The sequence below is a fragment of the Hesperophylax consimilis genome, chromosome 27 (assembly GCF_061612785.1).
Source record: "Hesperophylax consimilis isolate HC1 chromosome 27, BYU_Hcon_1.0, whole genome shotgun sequence".
NCBI classification, from domain to species: domain Eukaryota; kingdom Metazoa; phylum Arthropoda; class Insecta; order Trichoptera; family Limnephilidae; genus Hesperophylax; species Hesperophylax consimilis.
The window spans coordinates 1,963,813-1,982,046 of record NC_142862.1 but is presented as its reverse complement, the minus strand read 5'-3'; the positions used below and the strand labels follow the sequence as shown (position 1 = coordinate 1,982,046).

Sequence of the window (18,234 nt, the reverse complement as noted above, 5' to 3'; positions counted from 1 at the left end):
GGCATGCTATGGACGAAGGCTGCTGAAGTACCATAAGACAGGGATCCCTGGAGGTGCTGCATCTAGGGTTTGCAAATCCCGCATTTTTTAAAAAATCCCCTTAGATCCCATGGGATATGCGGATTTTTTACTAAGGGGTATTAAATTGAAATATTGCCAACATTTCATAAGAATTTATTTTATTATTTGATATGAATTATCTTTGATACTAGTATTAACATATAAATATTCAGACCGATATTTCTGAAAATTTCAAATTTGTTCTTATTAGTGCCAGGAGTGTTTAGAGAGTGGTTTGAATAGTAGAATAAGTCGGGGATGCCCGAGGAATACTTAACACAATATCAATAGCACTGGAATGAGATACGGAGTAGAATTAAAGTTGTGTAATGTAGTTTTTTAACAGTAACATTGTGGTATACAGTAGTGAATGGTGGAATAAGTCGGAGATGCCCAAAAAAAACATTAGCAAAGCATTGCAGAGTCCCCTAGTATATTATAAAAGAAGACATTGAAAAGGTAACAAAGTCATTTAGGGGACTTTTCATGTCAATCACCTTGGTATGGTATCACACAAATAAGATTTCTCTACATGAGGGAGTACGGCCACTATCCATGGCTCTACCCGACGAACTTTCTTCTAGGCATGCTGGGACTTCACTCCTCGCTGCTCAGAAAGGAGGGGTATGTCGCTACCCACTTATTCAGACTGCTGCGAGGCTATATTGAGAACTCAGCCATTGTCTCTATGTTCCAGATGACTATCTTAGACAACTTCATCATAGATTATTCTATCTTCCTGCCTGAAGAACTAACCCGCCAATGGTTCTCCCGGTAGGGAGGAGTATATTGCTCCTGAACCAAATCTCCTCCGAGATTGATATATTTGGCGTCAGTGAGGAGAGATTCAGAAGGGAAATTCTTCTGATTCTTGAAAGAGTCTCTCCACATTGACGAGATCTTTCACCACTGCCTGGAATTTTTTTGGAAATTCCACATTTCTTGAAATTTATTTTTTTAAGTATAAATACTTGAAAACAATCTTTTGTAAAAAATTTATGTAACCTAATTTCTTATATGTATTAAACCCTAACTTGTAATTGTGTAAGAAATTAATAAATAAATATTATTAAATAAATAAATATTATTATTATTATTAAATTCCAGCATGGATGATAATAGAAATGTTTCCGGAGACCTTTAACTTGTAAAAAGAAAATGTCTCCACAACACGATCGGCGTTCGACTCGTTAATGTTGTGCATGCTCTCCGAAAAAGTAAAAGTCCTGACAATTTAATAGCGGAATAACAAAATCAATCAATATAAATAAAAATGTTCGTTCGTTCAAAATCTTAAATCACCGAAAGTTCTTTATCGATATAATAACCGATGTTACATTTGAATACGCAAGTGTTTTCATATACCTATATTATACAGGGTATATCGGCAAGTACCCAACAAACTTTAACCAGCTATTCCTCAGCACATTTGGAGTAAAAAATGTTATGGGCGCTTTGCTGTCCGGTAACATTTTTTTCCATTAAAAACAAAAAATAAATAAAAAATCCACACTCCATCACTGTCATTTGCATTGAATCTTGTGTTCAACAGCTGTTATTAGCAAGTGTGTCAAAAAGTGTCCTCGCTCTTTCGTACACACTAAATAATAATAGTTAAAAATGAGACGAATGGTGCCGTGCCATTTCGTTGTGATTGTAAAAGCGCGCCAACGTAGGTACGTACGTACTTTATTCAACGAAACTCAAACAAAATATTGCCAGATGGGTTTTCAAACTTTGACAAAGGATAAAACAGTGGTGACATGTGGTGAAAATATGAATAGTAAATTTATTATTAAAAAAAAATGTTACCGGACAGCAAAGTGCACATAACATTTTTTACGGGTGAAATGCAGATCACGCCAAACTCTGGGAATTGAATAAAAATGCACTTTCTAGATGAGAAAAGTGTGTAGAAACTCATTAAAAAAAGAATTAAGGCGCGGAAGAATAAATTGAGGGAGATACAGCCGATCAAAGTTTAATAAAATTGCACTTCGCGATCTGAGGGTAAAATTCGGTTTATGGGAGTATAACCGAAATTGAACTTGATTTAGACTAATTTAGGGCTGGGGAATCCGAATCTGAAATTAGGTGGAAGAATTAGGTGGGGGTCGGCACTATTAACTGAGTTATAGGGTTTTGAAACTTCGTACGCGATACATAGGAACCATGTTTTATTTATCAATTATGACTTAAGAAAATCAAATTAACAACTATTTACTTTTGAAATTTCAGTAGTGCCAACCAAAAAAAAAAGTGTTGCCATATAATAATAATATTTTTTTACAAAATAGGTTAGGTGTTTAGTTTGGGTTAGAGTAGGCAGAAGAACATGGGAAAAAGGTATTAGAATTAAATCACAAACCAGTCTATACAAACCTAGCGTAGCCCACAAACTACTTGAAAACTGGGATATAACTCTAAAGGGGACGCGAGCAGGCGTTATTAAAGGGGCAATTTTGTGTAACAGGAAATAACATGGAAAAAAGGTATTAGTATTAAATCACAAACCGTCTATACAAACCTAGCGTAGCCCACAAACTACTTGAAAACTGGGATAAAACTCTAAAGGGGATGCGAGTGGGCGTTATTAAAGGGTCATTTTTTTGTTATAGAAAATCACAGTTAGGTTAGGTTATATATATACATAAATTAAGTATTTACAAGATTTTAAATAATAAACTACCAATCTGGCAAATGATATTTAATTTTCAGAATTTTCCATGCATTGATATTATTATATGGCAACTAGGTATTTTATTTTTTGGATGGCACTACTGAAATTTCAAAAGTATTAAAAGTTTTTAATTTGATTTTCGTGACAAAATACGGCGGCGGACTGTCCGAATATGGTGATAATATCAGATCGCGAAGTGCAATTTATTAAACTTTGATCGGCTGTATCTCCCTCAATTTATTCTTCCGCGCCTTAATTCTTTTTTTAATGAATTTCTACACACTTTTTTCATCTAGAAAGTGCATTTTTATTCAATTCCCAGAGTTTGGCGTGATCTGCATTCCTCCCTTTTTTACTCCAAATGTGCTAAGGACTAGCTGGTTAAAGTTTGTTGGGTACGTGCCGATACACCCTGTATAGAAGTCACCTGTGTCAGGTAAATACATGCTTTTTTTAAAACACAGCCATCTGTTGGCCAAATATGCTTTTTATTAACAGTGCCATCTGTTGGATGTGAAAGCAACACGCGCTATTACTTATCTATCTACACAGAGAGACAGAGTGGGGTACAGCTAGTTACAAATAATAATAATCATAATGAATTACGTTAGCTACGGAATTAAATTGCATAAAAAATGACACAGCTTAAATGGGATTGGACAGAAGAACATTCCACCAATTATTTTTTAATATCTGCCCAAAACAATAATTAACACATTTTGATCGGGCAGTTTTTGGCCGCGTACTAGTGCTGGTAACGGGTGATTTTTCGCGTAATTTCGCGCTAACGTAGACCTCTAGAAAAATTGCGATAACTTCAAAAATATTTGTTTGATTTCAATAATTCTTTTTGCAAATTATTTATTTTATTTCATTTTATTTTATTATATTTAGAAATGTATTCTTCATCGTTAAACTAGTGCAGAATTTCATATAAAGTAGGAAAGTTTTGAAAAAAATAATATTTTTTTTACATAACATCCTTTATTTTACAAATTATACACAAAAATTATTTCTAAATGTAAAATTAAAATTATTATTGCATGGCTACAACCCTACAGACGCTATATAGCGAAAACTCAAGTATATTGGAACCCGTATTTTAACGTGACCCGCGCTCCACTAACAATCTATCAAAAACGTATAAATACGTGATCCGCTCTCTAGCATTAATTTGCTAAAAACGTATTAATACGTGATCCGATTACAATGTGTTAATAAATACATAATGGCAATACTTACGGAACATCCTCTTCTTCATCTATGGGTTCACTCTCTGCCTGAATGCTCTCCATGGCTGTTGAATGCGCCACTAGCCGCTGTCTGTTGATCGATCTATGGAAAAGATAACCATAGATAAAAACAAAAACGATCCATAGAGAAAGAACAACTAGTCAAATCGACTATTTTACCCATTGATTTGACTAAGGAAACGATGCCGTAAAATTCTGGAAAACTGTACATTTTATAGAAAAAGAATGTATATACATTTATTTGAAAATAAAACATAGATAATTAAGTAGATACAACAGATTTCCCTCTTCCATTGAAAAATTAATATATTTGAGCATTCTTTGTAAGAGTATTGTTATTATAATATACATGGTGTCCGGAAACTCGTAGTACAAGCGGGAAACTGGAGAATCTACACCACATGGGGAACCCAAAAAAACATAAAAAATTTTTTTTTTTAGCATTTTCACAAAAAAAAAAAAAAAACCAAAAAAAAATATTTTTCGGCTATTTTAGGGTTAAAGTTTTTTCTGGTGTTTAGGGTTGAACAACAGATGTTTTAACCCTGCAGAGCAGAAATATTTTATGATTACACCGGGTTAAATGAAGGGTGATTTCAAAATAATGCTTCAAATCCGAGTTTCTTCATTTGTTTTACTTTCAAATAGTTTTAATTAGTTGGGTACTTTGATATTCAGTAATAATTTATAAGAATTTGATTAAAAAAAAATTAAAAAATAAAAAAAAAATCAACTTCTAACTCGATTTACTCGATAACGAAAGCTCAAATCAAAAAAAAATATACTACAAAATCGACTCCAAATGTGATGTAGATTCACCAGTTTCCCGCTTGTACTACGAGTTTCCGGACACCCTGTATATGTGCATGTATTAAAAATTTAAACATACATAATATAATATAAGGATATTTATGTAAATTATTGGATAAGAAACGTATGAATACTCACCATTTAATAATTAAAAGCTAAGCAGTTATTTGAGATGATACAAAACATGCGTTCCTGCTAGGTGCTGGCAGTGAACACCGAGCTCTCAAAGATATTAATGTTCATTCCCAAACCATGTTAATCCCAAGGTACCGGCAAGAAAACTACAATTATTAAAAATATATTTTTGTTGAGGCCAACAGGTAGACAATATCATACGATGAGGTCACATTTTGATTTTGTCTTTAACAAACCCAGTAGAAGTAATATCCAAAGACAAAATGAATATATAAGATCGACACTGCAATTGCATTGCTTCCTGACGTGCGTGGGAACAATTCCTCAGCACTGCAAATGCAGGGCTCCGGACCCAAGGGGTTAATTTATCTCCCAAACTGTGTTAACATTTCATATTCAATACAATCTCGATAATCAAAATTAATTTAATTATTTATTTGTAATTTATGTTTTTTTTTCATCTTTGAACATAAACTCCACGAGAGACCCTTGTCATTGAAATCATTGTCTGTTTGAGGAAAGGAAGGAGTGAATCTAGGTCTTGAAGAGACCCATTTTGTAGAAAGTAATGGAGTAAAAGATCCACTCTAACTTCATGCAAAAGTATGAAACAGTGAGCTTTTTCTGTCTATATTTTCGAGATCAGCCCAATTGTTTTCTGCATTACAGTGTCATTTCCATCACAAGCTAAGAATTTTTAAACTAATACAAGATGATAATATATTATTAAAAAAATATTTTTTTAACATTGGGTCAAAAGCATAGGTAAAGCTGGATGGTATCCACTAAGAAGTAATTTATAAGCATGGTCAAAAAGAGATTGAATTATCGAGGTTGTACTAAAATTAATATTATGATTCCATAGCAGAGAAGGTCAGGACAAAAAATACACATAGAAGCTGCAATATGCACAAAAAAACCACAATACACATTCAAAACAACATTAAGTGCCGGAAACCCATGCAAAAAGATGTCACCAACACAGAAATAACCCTTTGTAGACCAGATAAGAACAATAGAATAAGTAACATTAGATAGCGTGTCTTTAGAAGAAACATTGTGAAAGAAATTTAGAAATTTAGATGGAAGAAAAATTATTATTACAAAAATTTATCATAATATTATTTTCATGACAAGAAAAAAGGAATTTTCATGCAATAGAGGTATTATATTATTTAATCATATTTATTATTTACAAGTAGCATTGTTGCTTTTGAATGTTTTTCATTCACAGCTATCGTCTAGTCTATTTCTAGTAGTGGGAAGTATTTTACAGAACTGAAGTATTTGTTTCCATAAATAATAATGTTTATGAAGTATTAGATGCGTCTGTTAGGGTATTTAATGCTTGGTTTTGTATTGTAACACGAAAATCATTATTCAAATTCCATCTTTCACAGAAAATGTGTATTACTTAATAGCAGCGACAAGAAAAGAAGAAAGAACAAAGTGTGTTAAAATTCAACATAAAAATTTAATGATATATTGAAACAATTTAAAACTTATTTCAATATATCGTTTTAATGGAATTCCACCACGAATTGTCGGTATCAAAAATAGAATGATAAAAGTGGAGGGCTTGGCCGGCAGAGGATGACAATAGATTCTCGTGTTATGCTACAATACCAAATGACAAGATGGCCGCCATTATTGACACTTAAGATGGACGCCACAGGACAAACACAGGCACAATTGTAACAATCCCCCAACGGAGACGAGTGAAACGTACTGTGTCCGGCGAACTTGGTTGGTGAAGTCTTCCTTGGTTTTCTGTTCAGATCTGCTTACCGTCACGCGGGCCGGAGAGGACAGTTGGAGTTGGTCGGTGGAACATAATGGATAATCATACATAAGCATCTCAAAAATACAACTAGATTGGAACAAAATGGACACGGGTCGGTGATAGAATGGCAAAAGACATTATTTATTGTATTTATTTTTAATGTATAAAACCAACCGTTTCGGTTTCGTCTCACCCTGAATTTGAAAGAATTTATTATTATATTTATTTATATTTCAATTATTGAAGCAAATAAGGTTCCATCGCTAGAAGTTTACATTCAATTATGTATCAGTAGCTAGACAAAAAGAAAATTCAACTAGTTTTAGGAACATAAACTGCTGGAATTATGTTTTTACATGAATTCAGTAAATAAGTACTCCATACAGTAGTATAAATTATCTTTAACCCCCAGAGCAATTTTGGGAGATATTTCTCCCAGATGTCAAACACCCTTGTTGTGTTTGCATTCAAAAGTTTACATGAAAATTTTGAATTAAGTCTATGAAACAACATTTGCTACTTGAAAAGTATTTGTCAAGGTTAGCAAATTTTATAACAGATATTTTTTTATGAAACAAAAACATTGAAGTGATAACAACTTTTATAATATCTTTGTCTAATTAAATATGTTTTTTAGTATTGTGTAAAGTCATAATTACAGTTTACACGATAAAAAGCCACTGAAAGCATCTTTGAAAACTATATCTAAGTTTTAATATTTTTCATTGCGTATATGTGAATTTGTTATCTTAAAATCTGAAAGACTCTTTAATCTGCTTTGAAAAGTAGTGTTTTATTTTGAAACGTTCAAAAACAGCGAATTTACTTGAAATTGAATATAATGCAAAGTATTTCCCGTGCAATCCGCATTTTGTGGGTCCGAGAAATACTCTAAAGGGTTAAGGGATGGTAGTAATTTTAAAGAAAAGTTAACCTTTCTTGTCTTCAAGAGACCCATCGTAGGAGAAAGGAAACACAAAAGCCGGCAAATCATCTCACAGCTGAGCTGTTCAACACAAGAAACTGTGTCGTAAATACAACACGTAATGCTGCAAATGTACTCAGTACCTCGTACAAAGGATAACACGCTTTTGTATCCCTAGCTACGTCGGGACTCCAAAGAAATTAATGATGCAGACAAGAAGAAAATGCATGAACAATATTTAATCATTGAAGACAACATTAGCGACCCTCGAAAATTTGAAACAGTAAAAGATTCGGTCGCATCTAGGATTTGCACCTAGAACCTCAGCCATGCCGGGGCTTTGCTCTACCACTGAGCTAATCCAACCCTATCTCCTTCTAGTATGATACACTTAAATATGACTGAAGGGGATGGGGTCAGATAGCTCAGTGGTAGTGCAAAGCCCAGGCAAGGCTGAGGTCCTGGGTTCAAATCCAAGATGCGGCCGAATCTTTTTCTGATTTTTCTGTTTCAAATTTTCATTTAGGAGTCGCTAATATTCTCATCAATGAATAAATATAACAATTTGAGATTTTACTCATTAAGTTATTCCAGAAAATTAAGGATAAATAATTATTATGCCATTTTACCACTGACTCAGAATGGATGCTGTAAATCAGTATTATTCAACCAAGGGGACTTTCCTACATGATGTACGATGTTTGACCAAGAAACAAGAACAATGTAAACGTAATGCAAATTAAATTACATACATATATACAGTTTTGTCATAGAACTTAAAATGCCCGACGTGAGTTCCAAGTTAACGAAAAATAATGACTATGGTTGGATTGTTTCAAACTCTCGTCACATTTGAAAATCGTCAAAACGACCATCAGCGTTGTTTAAAATTTTTGGTAAATATACAGAAAACAGGGACACGGTTAATACGCACTTCTAACAGAAAAATCACGGCGTATCAATTAACGAGAAATAAGTATTAATTAACGAGAAATAAGTATTTCAGTTTCCGGAAATGGCAAATATTAAATAGCTATATTTTAATAGCTATTGATAATTTGACATCTTTTCTTTGTGCCAGGTTTTTCGATAATAATTTTAAATTGTTTTTTTACTTAATTTATGTTTTAATTAAACCGAAACTGACAACCTAAGAACATATGGTTTAAATAAGAGAAGAAAAAAAACTAACTTTGAAATCAATAACAATGATTGCCAATTTTTTAACAAAAAAATTGAATATAAATTAAAGTTTAATTTTTAACAAAATAACTATTAATAAATATGTATTTTTTTCTATTTCCGGAAACTGAAAAACTTACTTCTCATTTTTATTAACTACAAAGTACATTTTTTAAAGGGCGTATTAAGCGCGTCGTTTAAGCATAGAAGGTCACTTGGAGTTAAATATAGTACACCTAAATGGTTGAATAACACTCTTGTAAATAACACAGAAATTATTTATAATGTTTCTGAAAAACAAATAAAATTGAGCTGAGCATAAATCAAACGACAACAAAAAACTTGTGATAAAAACAGTGAAATTTGTGCTGTAATTGCAAAATAAATTAAATAGAATAAAGCATACTTTATAATGTTGATAGCCCCTCACTGCATTTTTCTTAATATTTTGTGTTTAAACCTCAACAAACATCAAAAATTAATTGACAGTTAAACGTCAAAACTGCAGAGAGAGGAATATTTGGCGTTTTATAAGAATTTTATCATAGCAAAGCCTTCCACGGGTAAAATACATTGACAATGACAATAATTGATATTTTACAAAAAGCCCATAAATCATATAATATAATATTCTAGCTTACTTGTCGGGCTAAAATGACTTTATCAACAGCTAGCAAATACATAATCATATGTCGGTTTTTTTAGTGAATGTTTTTGATGATTTGTAAAAGTAAAGCTTTAACATTAACTCCGCACAGCCTATGTCATCTTTAGTGATGCTGTGGGTCTTTTTGAGGAGAGGGAGAAGTGAATATGAGTCTTATTGAGACCCAAAGTTCACAAAAATAAATGCGTGTGTTCTAACAAAATACTTACTGTGAAACTCCTCTTAAGAAGTTTTCCAAGGCAACGGGAAAAAAAACTTTAAATTTTGGATAAATTGGGACATTTTACAAATTCAATTTTCAAGGGACTGAAAAAAATCAAACTTCTTAAGTGTGAAAATATCTTAAGTGGAAACTTCTAAAGCGAGTTTCACTGTAATCTTAACTTTTCAACTTTAGTTTCTTGTAATGGTTTACCGTAAACAACACGCAGTAATGCAGTGATAACTCCACCATTCTGTGTGATTTGCAAAATGAATAGTACATAGTAAGTAATCTGCGTGTTTGCATAGTGAGTGAGTATCCCTAACGATCCTTCACCACCATCAGCAGCGGCAGTGCGGCTAGTGTGTTTAGTGTGTACGAGTGAGGGTCTGACCTGGTCCTGGTGAGCATGGAGCGCTCGCCACCACCGCCACCCCCTTCCTCCTCCACTCGCCCCTCGGCCATGCGCTCCTCCGCCTTCTCCCGCTGCGCCCTGTCCAGGTTGTGCACGCCCACCAGCAGGGAATAGTCCATGATCTGTAAAAACAAAAGTCATCCTTTCGTTTTTCTACTCGAGCAATAGCTACCCAAATTTGGGTAGTTATCGCTGAGCTATAATAATAGCTATTGCAAGCACACTGGCAAGCACAAATCTCTTCAACTATTTATGGTTTCAAAAGAAGAGAATGGATGGTGAAGGTTACCTTGAAACTCTCGAGGACCCGGCAGTCCCGCTGGATGGTCTTCACGAGCGCTCCGTATGTGTCGGCCTCCAGGAACAGGCCATGTGGGTGATGCTCCATAAAGTCCAGATCCTTGTACGTCGGACTTTTCTTGTTGTGTTCTGATTTAGAGGCCTGGAATCGGACAACACAAATTATTAGTGTTGAAACGTCAATTATCTACAGAGAGCAGAGCTGAACAGCAAGTATTTCACTCTCTGTTCTGTCCTCTTTTTTTTAGTATATTATATTTAGTTATAAAATCTAACATTTTATACCTAGTTACCTTTACTTCCAAGTTTGCCTGCCTCTGCTTTTGGGGGTCTTAAAACCTTATTAAAATGTTGATTACAGAGTATGTTTTTAAACCCAGGTTCAGAGAATAATAAACTTTCCATATTCCTTTTCGAAGAGCCAACTTAACCATTTCAGAACCTTTTGTGCGAATGTTTCGACTATATAACATCCACTGTAGTGGCAAGATTCTGGACATAATAGGGAATTCTCTTCACACCAAAAAATCACTTATTATTAATTATTCACACGTAGAAACACTTCAGACACAAGAATATATAGTTTTTATAATTTTCAAAAATCATTTATTAAAGTTATAATGACTTTAAAAACAGGCGCGAACGAAATATTTCAATGCAGCTAAAAACGCCCGGTGATTGATCAAGCGTTCAAGGGCGAATGATGACGTCACTGTTGACCGGCCTGAGTAGATCCTGCAAGCCGATGGCGGCAGCGGCGGCAAAGGTGTGACGTAGCACTTGTGACGTAGCGGTCAAAATGGCGCATGACCGTTTTCAGAGCCGAAATAGCACGCAATTTTTAAAACAACTACAAAAAATTGAAAATGCATTTAAAAAAAAAAGAAAAAAAAGAGGCACATAATAAAATAATTATCTTTATTGAAATAAATTATTTACAAAATGCACGAGAATTCCCTATTAACAATAGCCCCCAGAACTTTACAAAATTTCTCCAATCTCTTGTTTTCACTTGACCCTAACTTTATTGTTTCTTGTTTTTGTTTTTGTTTTACATAGTACGAACTCTTTGTTCATAAATCCGTTAAATTCTTGTAAGGAAGTTCCTTGACGCACCGTTTCGCTTGGTGCCACTGCATTTGCATCCGCAAACACAGCCCACCGGCACAAAGCAGCTAAACGACGCGCCCCACGTTTCCCCACCAGTCTAGGTACCACCATCTTAGAGACCGGACGCTTGTTGTGCTCGTCCCGAGCCATCGTAGTTCGCGTGGTTTTCAGACCATGCGACGCCGTGCCAAACTCTATTCCGAACAGAATGGAGATGTTCTCTAGTTTACTGGAAGCTATACCACAACATAGGCCAATATCCACCGCGGGTCAGGCCTGACCGCGCGTGTTGAGATGATACTCAGAGCCTGTTGTCATGCGAGTCCGCTGTAACTTATTATCTTGTGTGTGCCTTTCATAATCAACTTAACGTTTGCCACCAGAGAGAGAGATCATATAATGTACCCGTTGGTTAGATATCATGTGCCGTGCCTTGAACGATTATAATTGTATGTCCCGCCTATGTATGCCATGTCCTCGTTGTATCATTAAAACCATTTCCATCACCCGCTGTTTTATTTGACAGAGGATTTCCAGGAACCCTTCTTACCAAAGGTGTGTCAGAGAAGTAAGTCTTAGACAGCCCATCCCTGTGCTTTTGGAGTATTCACTCACCTGCCGACCATGAGCTAGTCAAAGGGTAAAGTTGTGTTCCGCTCGCCGAATTTAAACGCAACAATACTTACCCCCTATTTCTAATAAATGTGTTTTAAATTTTACACACTTGAGAAATGACAATTTATGTATGGTAAACAGTTGTTTGCCAGTTAAAATTAAAATGATTAGTAAGGCCCATTGTGGTAACACTTTTAACCCCCCGGATCTATACAAAAAATATCATGTCATCAAACACTTTTTTTAAATAGATTTGTTGTTTTTAAATGTGTCCCAAAATGAAATCCTGCCTGTGACAACACTTCCAGATTTTATTATTACAAACGTTACTGTTTTATTCGTACATATTGTTTACTTTTGTGTATATTACGGAATGAAACTCTCTTAAGAAATTTTCCAAAGGACTGGAAAAAAACACTTCTCAAGCAGGAAAACTTATATGTGGAATAAATTGGGTCGTTTTTAAAAATCAGTCAGAAAACCAAACTTCTTAAAACATGAAAACTTTTTAGGTGGGAACTTCTTATAATTATCCTCAGGATAATTTGTTTACTTTTAGGAACAGCTCATAGAAATCACAGTGTCTCCCTTACTCTCATTGTAAGAAATATGATCTAAACAGTGTTAGAAAGAGAAAACATTCCACTTTACATTCAAATGTACAAGTTAACTCCTGAAAATTATAATGTGCACAATGTGACCGCAATTTGAGAAGATTCATGAAACTTTGTGAATCTTTTCACAAATTTAATGTAATTCAATTTTTAATGTTATTAATACAAAATAGACAAAATGTATTTTTTGCTAACAGTAATTTTAGTTCAGTGTTTAGATGTAAAAACGTAAGGTGAGCCGTTTTTTAAAATTTTTATGTTTGCATTAAAAAGAAATTTAAATTCGAAAATTACCTATTTAAATAAAAATGTAAATGTTCATTTGTTCAAAATCTTAAATCTCCAAAAGTTCTTCAACGATTGCTATGAAATTTTGACACAACTTTGCATTCGAATAAGCGCGTGTTTATATATACCTGTAACAGATAAAGATATGGTTTTTTGAAAAACAGCGCTATCTTTAGGACGTAAAGCAAAGCGTGGCGGGGTACAATTAGTATTTTTGTATTCGACAATAAAATATGAAAGCGTATTTCGTTACCTTTCAAAAACTGTTTTTAGTTTTCGTATACAATAAAAACTACTTCATGTATTTGGATTTTATTGCAGAGTGCAAACATACTCGAATTCTCCGACCTTCTGACAGCGTCTTTGAGAAACATAATGGGGGGTGAGGGTTTCACTGTAAATCATATGATACCTTTCAGACCACTCTTCATGACTTTGTTATTGTCGAACATTAATTCATCTTTCATCGTAAAAAGTGATAAAAATTTATTTTCTTAAATATCTTCTACATAATACATAATCCCAAAGAGCTCAAAATGCAAGTGTTTAGATTTAGGTCTTTTAATTTAAGTAACCAAATGTAACAGCTAGATCTTGTACTGTTGCTTTCCAATAATGATAAACTAAATAATTACCTTTCGTTTGTATGTGGACCCCTTCAGATCGTACTTTTGGTGCAGCTTAACGACGGAAGGCAGAAGATTGTTCATGGCCACCAGGCGGACGTTTTTACTGTTGCACTGGTAGCAAAAGAGACCGAAGAACTTGGGCAGGAGCGTGCGGGGATTCTGCAAATTGAGAAAAGAAAAACGGTTCAAAAATAGAAAAGATAACTTGACATCACAGTATAGCAATAATATAACGACAAAAGAAGAAGAAGACGACAAAAGAAGATGCCAAAGATCAAACCTGGTTGAGGTTCATGTAGTATCCGGGTAGCAGCTTCTGCAAGAACTCCCCCTCCTTGTGCTGGACCGTCTTGATGATAAACTCGTCATCATCAGTCAGGTAGAAGATGCTTCCACTGGCTCCGGGGTTGGACAGCTCCCGGAGGGGAGAACTGCACATGGACATCTGGAATTAAAACAGAACAACAACTTTAGTTTAAGACCCGGAATTCCATACTTCCATTAAACACGTTTAAGTTTTTAAGCTCTTAAAAAATATAAGTTATTTTTTTAAGATAATCTCTATCCAGATGCTGAGTTCAAAAAGTAATTATTTAAAATTCTGTTGACATAAAAAAAAAAATCGCAAAATATGCTCCAAAAATTATTAAAAATCAACCATCCTACCCAGGAACTGGAGTCGACAACTCTACCTACCTCGCCAAATGCCAATCGGGTGGAACCATTTATTTCTTATGTTAACTGTTGTAATGTCATCTGATTTCAGAGAAATGCATACATGTCGGTGTGTGTACCTGATTGCCACAATTGATAGAATGCATTGTCATCAACAACAAGTATATCTGCAGAGTTTCAGCTCGATCGGATGTCGGGAAGTGGGTTAATTTCCGCTTCCAAGATTTGAAATTGTGTGAATGTGGACATATTCAAACAACAGAACACATCGTAGAAGAATATCCCTTCATCAGTTTCCCTATGGAACATCTGTGCTGAACGAAGTGACTCCTGACGCCATAGACTGGCTGAATAATCTCAGTATTCCACTTTGACCGCCACCAACTATCCCCCACCATACGTAGAAGAAGAAAAAATGACAAAAACGGCAATTGTCATGGCTGAGGAGTTTAACCCAATCAGTATTCACATACAAAGGAGAAAGAATTAACTGGGCTGTATGCCCCTTCTAGGATTTTCAATCCTGCAGGATTTCAGCAATATTTGATAAATTTTCAAGTGCGAGATTTGCGGGATTGCAGGTTAAAAAAAAATGACACCAAAAATGTGCAGTTTTCATTTGCACGTGCTTGCAAGTTACGAAAAAATTAAACAATACCAAAGATTATTGACCTCAAATAACTGGAGTCTTGTCAGTGACAGTTATATTTTCTCGGAATCCCACAGAATTTCTAAATTCTATCTCAGAATCCAACGGGATTTGTAAAAGGTGCGGTATTTTCAAGCCCCCTCCCTCCTTTATACTGATGACATATCACTCCAAAACGGAAGAAGGGAATCAAACCATATTGGTGCATTGTAAAACAATAGCTGACACAATGCGCAATTTCAAAGGAATTAGCGCTAATTTCCTAAATTCATTATCAGTGCCGAGATAATAATATCTTAGTTAATAATAATAATTAGTCAGGTGTCAGAGGCGGTGACCGGATAAATCATCAAAATGATAATTGATCACATCTTTAAAAAGTTATATAAAGTCATGGAAAGTGATGAAACAAAACCTTTATTAACTGGGTTGAGTAGGTTAGGTTAGGTTAGGTTAGGTTTATTTTTTTTTTTTTCATCGTATTTAATGACTTTATATCATTTTTTAAAGGTGTGTTGACTTGTCACTGTGTTGAGTTATCATGGAACCGTCAGAGGCAAGCTCACACGCTGGCCGTGTGTAGATAAAAACTACACACTGCAAGGATGGCTCATTCAAACCAGATAACATGGGGATATTAGTCACTTAGCTAATCTTAACACATTGTTTATGGTAATTACAATGGGCTGGGTGCAATTTCACAGAATATTCTGCTAAATAGACTTTTTACAGGACAAAAATAATAACAAAAAACAATTTTTCATGATCTATGCTGTGACACAAAGTGTAGCCCATTCAGCATACTGGGTGTGATGTTTAAATTTGAAGCCAGTTATAAAAGCAGAACTTGTTTTTATTCCATAATAGGCCAGTTATTTCAGAGAACTTTAATAATAACAGAACTCAAATAGAACGTTCACAGAACTTGAATATTAACTTTTAAATTTGATGAATTTTCCAAGTTTCAAACTTACTTTTAAAAGTTCAATTATTTCAAGTTCTGTTATTATTTCAGTTGAAAGAACTGGCGAATAATGATATAATAACGGAACTTGAATGAACCTTTACAGAACTTTAAAATTTGACAAATTTAATGTTAATATTCTGTGAAAAAATCCATCCTTAGACTGGCAATTCAATTAGAACTTTTTTGTTGTTTCTTTCTTCAGCTTTCTAACAAAAACTATTATTATTAAATTTAATTTAATTATTTTTTGTTCATCCAGTACACCACTACACAAGCAAGGGTCTCTTTAAAATAATTTACCTGTAAACCTCGGATACCCGTAATTATTATCAATTTAACTAACTAACCATCACGCCATAGGTATAAGGGGTAGGCAGAGAGGCTATCCCTGGAAGTCTATGAGCGCCACAAAATCCTTGCTTTATTCACATTCATGAATCGCCTTAAACACACTCTTCTGTTATTTAGATTCTCAACATGACACGACTCAAGTGTTTGATTTTCTCGGTCGTGCCACGTCTTCCATTGGCGTCCCCAACTTCTTATACAAATCACTTTTGCGTCGTATACTTAACCATTACCCTATATACAGTTTTCAAAGCATAAAGGTTAAAATCGCATTGCAAAAAATTCTAGCACGGATGATAATAGAACGGTCTCCAGAGCACGACTGGTGTACAAATAGATAATGAAACAGAATAGAAAAGATCAATAATTCCTAACCAGAAAGTCATCAGGCTGTATGCCGAATAGATCTCGGAAGTATCGGAAGGCGATGGGGGCGTAGGTGCGGAAGCGGAACTCCGAGTAGTGGTGCGCCGGCGTGTGGTTGGAGCCCTCACTCGGGAAGTTGGTAGTCTCCACCGTCATGAAGTCCTGCATCAACAGGTCTCGCTCCGGCTTTGAGGCCAGACCTCCCACCGCATGCTGGATCCCTGGACATTTCAACATACATCAATTCTTAATATGTATTAGTTTATTAAAACTAACTTATTATTACTAATATATTATTACTAACTTATACTTATTCGTTTAGATTTATTAGTATTATATTCTTCTTCAATGATTAAATAAATAAGTGTTTTGTTTTGTCACTGATCTGTTTGTCAAGGAACCCATTAGGATTACGAAACATGAAACAGAACAAGACACAGAATCTCTATCTTAGCGGGACAATGCCTTAATCGACTTGGCCATTGAGACCTAATTTTTTTAGTGTAAAATGGCTGGTATGTGGAACGAGTTACCGGCATCTGTTTTTCCTCCTTCATATAATGCGGGACTCTTCAAGGCCCACATTAATATATCCCTTCCTACAGCCCCTACATTAACCCGCCTCACAACGCTGCACAACCGGGTGGCGACATAGCTCCCCTGCCTTTCCACTGTACAGACAGTGGCGCTCTTGTGAGGTGTCACATAAAAAAATAAAAAATATATATATTTTAAATTTAAAAAGACAGACTAAATAATAAATACAATACAAGATTCGAGCACCGAGACATTTGACACTATTTCGTAGATAAAATAAATATGTTTGCAAGTGACGAAACGACAAGCTAGAACAATATTTAGATACATTATACATATTAGGAAATCTTTATAAGTAAGAATGAATGTACATAACAATTCTTCAAGGCAATTGAACTCGTACCATTGAGATTCAAACCCAAATGTAAATGCATCATAGTATGAAGGCTATCAATGATTCAATCAAATGTTATTGTCTTACTCTCACAATGTTACTCCCACGTTTGGCCCCGGTTCCCTATTATTTTTCTGATGAAATTAAAAAATATGAAATTAGTTTCTACCGGTCATGACTGAGCTTTTGTCTCTTATTAACTAAGGAGCATCACAGTTTCTGCCAGACAATCAGTGGTTCTTTGGGCGTAACTACGCAAAGGCATACCTGGTAGCGAAGAGTCGTTCATGAGCGAGCTGCAAAATTTTTTTTTGTTTTCTTTAAAGAAAGACAAACATTCCCGGGTTACGAATAACCTGAGAATATTTGAAAATCTCCTACTACCACCACAGTAGGCGGAAAATGTTGCTTGTGTTGTGATGGAGAAATATATACAATATATAATAATATATACAGTAAGAAATATATACATGAAAAAATATATACAATAAAGTGATATTCTAATTATTTTAAGAAGATATTTGCGGCTGGCTATAAGCGTGTGATTTAAGATACACACAATGACTGGCATAGCAGTACTGCAGTCATTCGAACTATGAATTGTACCGAATTGTGTCTTGTGAAATTACA

At 34.7% G+C, this 18,234-nt stretch overlaps 1 protein-coding gene across 11 annotated transcripts in view; it reads right to left on the bottom strand.

Moving 5' to 3' along the window:
• The window catches only part of PIP5K59B (Phosphatidylinositol 4-phosphate 5-kinase 59B), a 95,080-nt gene that overhangs the window by 72,265 nt on the left and 4,581 nt on the right, over window positions 1-18,234 (bottom strand). For 9 of the 11 annotated variants that reach the window (XM_089648020.1, XM_089648021.1, XM_089648017.1 and 6 more), the window contains exons 4-10: window positions 16,683-16,894; window positions 13,949-14,113; window positions 13,675-13,827; window positions 10,402-10,554; window positions 10,092-10,234; window positions 6,668-6,718; window positions 3,983-4,075 (exon numbers count right to left, since the gene is read on the bottom strand). In XM_089648020.1, the coding sequence (XP_089504146.1) occupies window positions 3,983-4,075; window positions 6,668-6,718; window positions 10,092-10,234; window positions 10,402-10,554; window positions 13,675-13,827; window positions 13,949-14,113; window positions 16,683-16,894 (970 nt within the window). The remainder of the gene's footprint in view (window positions 1-3,982; window positions 4,076-6,667; window positions 6,719-10,091; window positions 10,235-10,401; window positions 10,555-13,674; window positions 13,828-13,948; window positions 14,114-16,682; window positions 16,895-18,234) is intronic. The other 2 variants (XM_089648014.1, XM_089648016.1) reach the window with 1 other exon arrangement.